Below are 10,739 nucleotides of genomic sequence, written 5' to 3'. Positions count from 1 at the left end.
CTCCCTCCCCTCCTCCTCCCCCTCTCTCACTTTCTCTCTCTCCCCCCTAGTCGTATGAGACAGGTTTTCCCCCTACAAATCACATATCACTCTTTATAAGAGAATATTCACAGTCAAATGGTTTCTTCAGTCTTTAGCTCCATTTTTACTCAAAATTAAGCCACATATTACCTTGCTTCTGTTTTCACTCTGACTTTTTGTGCAATTATTTGTTTTTCCTTCTGTGGTGCAATTTTGATCCCTTACTGTGTCCCCCAAGAAGCAAGCCTCATCATTTGTTGGCTTTAGGCTTTTATTTTGTCCTGTTGAGTGTAATTTCTATATATAGTTGAGATTCTAGATGTGTCCAAGAATGTAAATTGGGCCTCTCTAGGTTTTCCTGTACACACAGGCTTAGTTTGAGATTTTCTTGTAGGCTGTCCTTGCAGTTTTTCTTTTGATATGATAATGCTATTGATTGGACTAATGCTTTCTTTTACATTTGGTTATACTTTGATTAGATTTCCTGGGCTTTTCTTTCTACTTTGATTTTTAAAATACTCTGCACTTAATCTCATCCATTATGTGTGGATTAAATTAAATTTAACTCCCTTGGACATTTCTTCTGAATTCCAGTAGCTCCCCAGGTATTATTGACCCTAAGTACCAGGTGTTCTGAGCAGTCCTTTTTTGTGCTCTTTTCCTCTGTCTTTGGTCCACTGTAATTGATTCGGAAGGGCAAAAGTAAACTCTGTACCAGATTGTACCCCAGGTGATGGCAGATCAGTCCAAGAAAGAGACTTTCGTTGTAACATTGTTATCATGATATTATTTGAGGGAATTATTTTTTTGAGAAAATAAAGTGTTGACTGATTTGTTGAATACCCCTAGCTCGGGCAGGCTAGAAAGGTAAGTAAGGCTTTTTATTCAGTTCATTGCATAGGTACTGTCATCTTACTTCTCAGTGATTCATAAGTATCCCTGTCAGCTCCATCTAGGTCCCTACCCACTGCAGTGCTGGCCAGTGCTGGGCATGGAACCCATTCATACTGGTGAAACACTGAGATATGCCCTACTCATTGGCCTGTGTTTTATGTACTGTCAAGAAATTGTAGGGGCTGGGGATTTAGCTCAGTGGTTCCACCGCATGCCTCGGAAGCAAGCAAGGGCCTGAGTTCCATACCCCGCACCAAAAAAAAAAGAAAGAAAGAAAGAAAGAAAGAGAGAGAGAGAGAGAGAGAGAGAAAAAAAAAAAAGGAAGGAAGGAAGGAAGAAAGAAAGAAAGAAAGAAAGAAAGAAATTATGGTAGAGGCATTGGTTTCCTAGTTCTTTATGCCTAAAAGAAATGTATTTCAGTTGCTGGAGTTAATACAGTATAGGGCTTTGTAGTAAAAATGTCTTGCACATAATTAAGGAAACCATATCCTCAGAGATGGATGTCTAATTTAAAGATGAAATTGAGGCTCAGTGCCTGTGAGACTAGTCTGATAATAATAATGAATCAGAAAGAATGGAATCACAAAGTCCCATGGATTCTGACATCATTATAATTAATATGCTGGGCACTGTATTCTTGTCTTTATCTGGATCATTTAATTTAATCCTTACATCATCCTTTTGAGGATAGATAATGTCTTTTTTTTTTCCACTTTAAAAAAAAATGACAGAATTGAGGCTTAGAGGTTATTAACTAACTTGCATAGGAGTTCTGGAAATCCTGTCTGCTGTTTTTAAAAATGTACATTGTCTACTATATTTTCACCTATTAGCAATTCTCATCAGTTTTGCTAGCCAGAGAATCAGACTCCTTATGGATGAAAGCTAAAGTGCTTCACTAAGAGGAGTGGAATGTGAGATCTCTAGCAGTATGTGCATGTCAGTCATATCTGGCTTTAGACAACCTGCTTAATTTGTGATTTTATGAAAGCAACATTTACAAGTATCTCACTCAGGCTCAGGAAAGCTAGAAGTACCTTTATCTTTGCATTTTAGAGTGTGCAGAATACAAATGGTTAGAAAGACTGGAGAGTGAGGTGGGTGAGGGAGGTGGAAAGAGATGAGGCACTAGGCAAAAATGACAAGCTTGTGAGGCAGGCATTCCTATTGATTTATGCTGTGAGCTCCATTCTGGAGCAAAGAATTGAAATCCATTATGACAAGTGCACAGCGTACAAATCCCTTTGAAAAGCAGTTAGATGCCATCTAATCCCTAATCATTTAAAAACAATTTTGAAGTACCCAGCATTCTAAAATGCCCTAAGCAATTTGCCTCTTAGCCTAGAAGAATAGTGAAATGATGGAAAAATAGCATTTTACTGGTATTTTCCTCTCATGTGTTTTTAATTGTGTGATGTGGTATGTTAAATTACATTTAAAATAAGTAAATATCTGGGGGCTATGATATATCTCTTGGTTATTCTAAAACTCACACCCAAACATAGGATATGGAAGAAATAGGGCAGTTTGTCAGGTACCTTTGTTTAAAAATTTTTTTTCTTAAAAATGTGCACCAATTTCAGACTTTTAGAAAAATTGCAAGAATAATACAAAATTCTCATGTACTTTTAAATTTCCAAATGTTAACATTTTACCTTGTTTTCTTTCCCCTTTAAAAATCTCTATTAGATACATCATCTTTTACCAAAAACCTTTTTAAAAACTTGGTGTGGAGAAAGGAGAGTATTCGTTTTTTTTATGAAAGGAGTTTGCCACACAGAGACACTGGGCTTGGGAGATGACCTCAAGCAGGAAAGTAAGTTTATATGATAGTGGAGTGGTTCCTCATGTTTTTGGATTTGTGGCACCTTATGGTTGTTTTATTCTGTAGTTAAAATGAATTTTATTTTGAAATACAGAATTTTCCTTGAGCTAATTGAATAAGCCCAAAGTAAATAATTACTGGGTTAGAAGAATGAGTTGTCATATTTATAATGGTTTAAGAGTGAAAAGAGATGATTAAAAGGTAGCGCAAGAGAGAAAGATTGGAAATTGCACAGGAATATAAAACAGGATCAAAAGTCTCAAATTAAAGCAAGAATTTGGTAATCTACATGGAAACAGTTGACCTGAAAAAGAAATTCAGCAAGGTGGGGCTTAAGGAAGCAGTTACTCAGCAGTATAAAGGGTTTTAGAAATCCTCAAAATGGAAAATGAGACTTTTACACAATAGAACAGAGTAAAAAATAAGACCTTTGCATAGACAGTTATTTTTTTCCATATAGCCATAAAAAGTCTATTTCTATATCTATATGGTTACCATTTCTTTTGATAAACTCTAGATATGCATTGTTGTCTATTATTATAATCAAATTTCAGATTTTTGTATGTATTTGTGAGGGTTTATACAAGTAGAGAAATTAATGTACAAGGTAAACACTCAACTTTTCAGTGTAGATCAAAATTTAAAATACACATGTCCTTTAAAGCCAAGATTTTTACATTCAAAAATTTATTCTTATAACAATTATCAAGTACTTGGGTACTGGGGATCGTGAAATTTTTAATAAACATAATCAGGGCTAGTTTTATTCTTTAGGATTAGTCACTTATTCTTTGTATGGAAGTTATGCTGCTGTAAGGGATTTTTTTCTTTAATTGCAAGTTGTGACAAAGTGTAGATAACAATTTTACTGTCTTAGCCATTTTAAAGCATATAGTTCAGTCATATTAACTACATTTATGTTATACATGGGGTCTCTGGAACTCTTTGTATTACAAAACAGAAACTTTATCCATTAAACATTCCCTCTTTGCCTTTCTCCTTAGCCTCAGGCAACTACTTTTCTTTCTGCAGCTATGATTTTGACTATACCCATTACCTTATATAAGTGGAGTCATATGGTATTTCTCATTATGACTGACTTATTTCACTGAGCAAAATACTCTTTAAGGCTCATTCATGTTATAGCATGTGCTAGAATTTCCTTTTTTAAAAACTAACTTCAGGGACTGGGATGTAGCTGAGTGGTGCCACACCTGCCTGGCAAGTGCAAGGTCCTGAGTTTGAGCTCTGATACGAAAAAAACAAAACAAAACAAAACAAAAAACTAGTTTCAAATAGACTGTATTTTAGAGCTGTTTCCAGTTATAGAAAAATTGAATGAATGATACAGAAATTTCTCATATGCCCCCTACTCTCTTATATACACACTGCCTCCCCCACCATCAACATCCTACACCAGAATAGTACATTTGTTCTAATAGATGAGTCTACATTCTCACATCATTCTCACCCAAAGCCAGTAGTTCAAATAAGGGTTCACTTTTTTGGTGGGGGGTATGTGTTGGGGATCCAACTTGGGACATTGCACTTGCAAGGCAGGCAGCAGAACCACTGATCCCTGGTCCTAGGATTCACTCTTGATGTTACGCATTCTGTGTATTTGGACAAATGTGTAATGTCACAGATTCACCATTATAATATTGTACATAGTAATTTCATTGCCCTGAAAATCCTGTGCCTTCTATTCATCCCTCTTTTCCCTCCAGTTCCTGTAAATCTCTGACCCTTTCACTGTCTCCATAGTTTTGCCTTTTCTAGGTCACATACTTGAGAATTTTTTTTTTTTTTTGGTATGGGGGATTGAACTCAGGTCCTTGTGCTTGCAAGGCAGGCAGTGGACCACTGAGCTAAATCCCCAGCCCTTCTTGAAATCATATAGTATATAACCTTTTCAAATTTGCTTCTTTTACCTAGTAATTCATTTAAAAGATTCTATATATTTTAATGGCTTTTAGGTCATTTCTTTTTAGTGCTGAGTAATATTTCATTGTCTGAATGAACAACATTTTTGCATCTGTCCACTTACTGAAAGACATCGCAGTCACTTCCAAGTTTTAGCAGTTGCAAATAAAGGTCTAAAAACATGAGTAAAAAAAAAAATTGAAAAAAACAAAGCCGGGCATGGTGGCGCATACCTATAATCCCAGCACTCGGGAGCTGAGGCAGGAGGATCGCTGTGAGTTTGAGACCAGCCTGGGCTACTCAGTGAGACTCTGTCTATAAATCAATCAATCAATCAATCGATCACAAACAAACAAAACCACCAGTGTGGGGCTGGGGATTTAGCTCAGTGGTGCTGCCACCTGCCTCACAAGTGCAAGGGCCTGATTTTGATCCCCAGTACAAAAAAAAAAGAAGTTTGATTATAAAAACACCAGTGTACACATTTTCATATAGACTTGAAATTTTTAATTCTCGGGGTAAATACCAATGATAGTAATTGGGGATCATATTTTAAAAGTATACTCTGCTTTGTAAGAAATTGCCAAATTGTCTTTGAAAGTGACTGTGCAGTGAGTGAGAGTACCTATTACACGTTTATAACAGCATTTGGTATTGCCAGTGCTTTGAGTTTTACCCATTCCTATAGGGTATAGTGATGTCTTCCTTTGGTTTTAATTTGCAGTTTACAAATGGCATATGACCAACATTTTTTCATGTGTTTATTTACATCAGTGTACCTTTTTTGGTGAGATACCTCTTCAGGTCTTTTGTCCATTTTAAAATTGGGTTGGCCATTTTCTTATTGTTGAGTTTTAAGAATTCTTTATTTTGGATATCAGTCCTTTACTAGACATTTCTTTTTGTTGATATTTTCCCCCAGTCTGTGGGTTTGTCTTTGCATTCTCTTGATATTATCTTTCACAGAGCAAAAGTCTTTATTTTAATAAAGTCCAGCTTATTAATTTTTTAATGTATCTTGACTTTGGCATTGTATTTTAAAAGTCATTGCTAGATTTTCTAGGTTGTCTAGATTTTCTCACGTGTTATCTCCTGGGATTTTTACTGTTTTGAACTTTGTACTTGGCTGTATCATCCATTTTGAGTTTATTTTTGTGAAGACTGTAGGATCTGACCAGGCACAGTTGTGTGTTCCTGTGTAATAATCTCAGTTACTGAGAGGCTGAGACAGGAGGATCCTTTAAGTCTAGGAATTCAAGGCCAGCCTGGGCAAAATGCCAAGAGTGCACCCCACCCCCGGCCAAAGGTCTGTGTATTAGCCTTTTCCTGCCACTGGGACAAAATGTTCAACACCTGAAAATTAAAAGAAGAGGTTTATTTAACTCATAGTTTCAGAGAGTTCAGTCCATAGTCAACTAGCTCCAAGGCAGAAATAGCATGGTGGAAGGGCATGGCAGAAGAAAGCTGCTCAATACATCACAGCTAGGAAGAAGAGAAAGAGCTAGAGATAGATATATCTCTTCTAAAAGCATGCCCTTCCATGATGCACCTCCAGTCGGGCCTGCTAAGAACTCATCAGTGGATTAACCCACTGATAAGTACAGCATCCCCATGATCCTGTCACTTTCCTGAAGCCCCACCTCTGAACACACAAGACTTTAGGTGTACATTTTTTAACTAAATCTTAGCAGTATGTAGCTAGATTCTTTTTTTTTTTTTTTTTTAATTTGTGGATGTACTTTTGTTCTGGCACACATTTTTTAAAAGACTTTATCTGCTAAGCCTTTGTATTGATTTTGTTCTTTTGTCATAAATCAATTGACTATATTTATAGGGGTCTATTTATGTCGTCTCTGTTCTGTTACATTGACCTAATTATTTTGTCCATACTGTACGGTCCTGATTACTGTAGGTTTATATAGTAAGTCTTGGAATCAGATAGTGTCAGTCCTCTTACTTTGTTCTTCAGTATACTCTTGGCTATTTTGGATCTGTTGCCTCTCCTCTCTCATACACATTATTCTCAGTTTGTTGATAATGGCAAGATAATTTTATTGAGATTTTCATTGAGATTACGTTGAATCTAGAGATGAAAGAACTGATGTATTGACAGTATTTAGTCTTCCTTTCCACAGACATAGACTATTTATTTAGTTCTTTGATTTTTTAATCAGAGTTTTATAATTTACCTCATGGATTTTATTCATATTTTATTAATAATTATACCTTAGTATTTAACTTTTTGGGGGGGCTGATGTAAATAGTGTCATATTTTGATTTTTAAACTCTGTTTCTCATTGCTGATACACAGGAAGATACTGACTTTTGTATATTTATCTTGTATCTTGCAACTTAGTTCTAATTGCTTTTGGTTACAGGAATTCTTTGTTGATTGTTTTAGATTTTTTTTTATATAGGCACTCATATCATCTATTTCCAAAGACAGTTCTGTTTCTTCTTTCCCAATCAGGATGCCCTTTATTTCTTTTCTTTCTTTCTGTCTTTTTTTTTAATCCTCCTGCACTAGCTAGAACTTCCAGTTCAGTGCTAAAGAAGTGGTGAGAGGAAACATCCTTGTCTTGTTCCTGATTTTCATGGGAAGTGTCTAATTTCTCACCATTATTACAATGTTAGGTGTAGGTTTTTTGTAGATGTTCTTTGTCAAGTTAAAGACGTTCCCCTTTATTCCTAATTTGCATTCTTTTCCTTTTTAAGGCTGAATAATACATGGTATATATGTACCACATTTTGTTTCCCATTCACCCATTGATGGACACTTGGGTTGCTTCCACCTTTTGGCTATTGTGAATAGTGCTGCTATGAACATGGGTATACAGATATCTCTTTGAGATCCTGCTTTCAGTTCTTCTGGGTAAGTACCAGAAGTGGAATTGATAGATCATATGATAGTTTTATTTTAAAGTTTTTGAGGGGTCACTGTGCACAACTTTTTATACAAAAATGTTCACTGCGCTGATGTTTTTAATAGCATATTGGAAGCAGCCTTCATCAGTAGGTGATTGGTTACATAAATCATGATATATCCATATAATGAATTTTCTATAGCTATTTTAAAAGGACATGGTAGATGTGTCCACTTCAACATGTCAAAAATGTCCAGATGTAATATAACAAAGGCAAACAATATATTTGATTCAAACCTGTGCTCCATTTTTTTCAAGAATAATGAACTTTTAGAGAAGGGAAGGAACTTACAAGTATGATAGATAGGAAAGCAAACTTTTAACTTGCTGCTTTACAAATTATTGCATCATTTTAGGGTTTGCAAGAAGCGCAGTTTTGTAAATGGAAAAATTACTTGAATAATTGTATTTTGGGATAAAAACATTTAGCTCCCATTTGTCTTTGAAATACAAAGAAAGTGTTAAATAGTTATTTACTAAGTGTTTTATCTCTACAATGTCACATTCTAATCCCTGGATACTTTAAATATCTTTCACTGTTATATTTAAATATCTTTTTATTGTTATATGTATCAGGGGGATTTATTGTTCTGTGACTGCACAGGAGCGAATTTCCATCAAAATGATTTTTCACATCAGGAAAATGTTCCATCGTTTTTATGTCATATTTGAATGATGTTTTCTATTTTCTGTGCCTGGGTGTGGTGAGATAAGTGGTAAAATCAGGGGCTTGTCAAAATTTGTCTGCTGTTGAAGCAAGTACCACTTAGTTTAACTTTGTGTTACATTACATACTGAGTCCTCTTCTTTTCTTTTTTTTCCTGGCAGTGGATCTTCATGGAGGAACACGGAGTAACCCAGACTGAACACATGGCGACCATAGAAGCCCATGCAGTGGCCCAGCAGGTACAGCAAGTCCATGTGGCCACTTACACTGAGCACAGCATGCTGAGTGCTGATGAAGACTCCCCTTCCTCCCCCGAGGACACCTCCTATGATGATTCAGATATACTAAACTCCACTGCAGCCGATGAGGTGACAGCCCATCTGGCTGCTGCAGGTAATGCTTGGATTGGAAGTTGTTATTGTTATTGGTTGTTGTTGTTCTTGCTTTGCTTGCGCTGCCATGCTAACTGAAAGAGCTTAGGATTCAGACTCTCATGTTTATCTTCATGACTTTTTTTTTTAAGTGTTAGAGATCAAACTCAGGGCCTCTGGCATGCCCTTATCACTACATCCTCAGCCCCTGAAAAAAAAAATTTTTTTTTTTGGTGTGGGGGATCGAACTTGGGACCTTGCACTTGTGAGGCAGGCAGTGGCACCACCACGCTAAATCTCTTGCCCCCTCAAAATTTTTTGTTACATTTCTGACTTAAGGAGCCTAAATTATGCTGAAGTTTGAATTCTATATTTACTGTTAGTGTTATGGTTTGGTTTGATTTTCTTATCCATTTTGACAGTCTTTTGGCTTTGTTGTTGTTGTTTTGAGACAGGGTGTCTCACTGTGAACTGGCCTTGAAATCATTCTGTAGCGCAGGCTAGCCTCAAAGCAATCTTCCTGCCTCAGTCTCCTAAGTGCTGGCGTTATAGGTATGCACCGCCACACCCAGTCATTTAAGCTTCATTTTATGTAGTTTCTTCTTCTAATTTATTAATTTTCCCCTTAGTTGTCTAAGATGCTTTAAAATATACCCATTGTATTTCTAATTTCAATAATTGTTAATAGTTTTGGTTGGTGTTTTTTTTTTTTCTCCCTAGATTTAGGATTGGGGGGTGGAACCCAGGGCCCTTGTGCATGCTAGAAAAGTACTTTCCCACTGAGCTACAACCCAAGCCCTAGAATTTCTAGTATGGTTTTATTTTCCTCCAGAAAATACTGTTAACACTTCCCAGTTGCATAGTGAAATAAAAAGCTTTTCAAAATTCTCCATGAGTACAATTAACATGATTTTACTGATAACTCAACTTTAAACTTTTTCTCCTCTCTTGCTATTACTCTCTCTCTCTTTTTTTATTGTACTTGGGATTGAACCTAGGGCCTTTGCACTGAGCTATAATCCCAGTCTTGAGTGGGTAGGGGGACTACTGGGAGATTTAACCCAGGTTTTTCTACCTCCACTCCCCCAACCCTTTTCTTTTGAGACAAGGTTTCCCTAAACTGCCCAGGTGGAGTCAGTCTTGTGATTCTCCTTCTTCAGCCTCTCAGAGTGCTGAAATTACAGGGCAAGCAACTGCACCTGGCTCCCAGGCCTGTTTTAAAATTTGAGGTGAGTTCTTGTTAAGTTGCTAAATTGCCCAGGCTGGGTTTGAACTTGCAGTACTCCTGCCTCAGTCTCCCAGAGTGCTGGGATCATAGGTATGAATCTCCATATTGGTTATATTTAAATAAATGTGCTAGGAAAGTTATTTTTAGAAATAATTTTGAGCCTAGAATGTTGTCATTTTCATCTAGAGATGATATTGTCATTTTCATCTGCCAGATGCCTGAGGGTACTAGCAGTCTTGAATGATCTTAACCCAATTTACGTTTTGAGATTTTCTCTGTGTACGAAATGATTTAATGCTGAGCTATTAATTATAATTTTAAATCATTTATGTACATTATATATTTAGCACCATGATGTGAAAACTTCATGTAAATTATGCCTGGTTGGGTCTAGTGTTGTATAAGGGGTATTGATGTTAGAAATATTTAGGAGAAGCTGAGCCAGAAATCAGTGATTAAGAATGGCCCACATGGGGCTGGGGATTTAGCTCAGTGGTGCTGCCACTTGCCTCACAAGCGCAAGATCCCGAGTTCAGTTCCCATTATTTAAAAAAAAAGAATGGCCTACATGCCAACATTTTAAATATATGTGCTGTATTTAAGGGGAAGAAGACAGATGCAGTGAATGATCTTATTACTATGAGTTATTATCCACAATGTAATTTCTGGAATGCTAGCCCTAGTGGTAGAGTGCTTGCCCAGCATGTGTGAGGCCCTGGGTTCTATTCCAGTGCTACCAAATTTTTAAGAAGGACTTTGTGGCAAAACGCACAATATATTTTTAACATATATTTTGTGAAATTTTTAAATTTTCCAGAAGAGGGCAGCCTAACATAATAAATGCAGATCAACTTCTATAAAGCAAAATGGTTTTGAGACTTGGTTT

General features: G+C 36.5%; 1 protein-coding gene across 11 annotated transcripts in view; it reads left to right on the top strand.

The window, feature by feature from the left end:
- Positions 1-10,739, top strand: part of Nrf1 (nuclear respiratory factor 1) — a 135,767-nt gene that overhangs the window by 42,679 nt on the left and 82,349 nt on the right. For 8 of the 11 annotated variants that reach the window (XM_010633490.3, XM_019208855.2, XM_033757769.1 and 5 more), the window contains 2 exons: positions 2,605-2,731; positions 8,416-8,647. In XM_010633490.3, coding sequence (XP_010631792.1) covers positions 2,714-2,731; positions 8,416-8,647 — 250 coding nt within the window. In that variant the 5' untranslated portion in view covers positions 2,605-2,713. Of the gene's footprint in view, positions 1-2,604; positions 2,732-7,504; positions 7,536-8,415; positions 8,648-10,739 lie in introns of those variants that run through there. The other 3 variants (XM_033757775.1, XM_033757774.1, XM_010633495.3) reach the window with 2 other exon arrangements.

This window comes from Fukomys damarensis, unplaced genomic scaffold, assembly GCF_012274545.1.
Source record: "Fukomys damarensis isolate Sample0158 unplaced genomic scaffold, DMR_v1.0_HiC HiC_scaffold_4, whole genome shotgun sequence".
Lineage (NCBI taxonomy): Eukaryota > Metazoa > Chordata > Mammalia > Rodentia > Bathyergidae > Fukomys > Fukomys damarensis.
The sequence above is the reverse complement of the archived record's forward strand: the minus strand, read 5'-3'. Positions and strand labels throughout refer to the sequence as shown.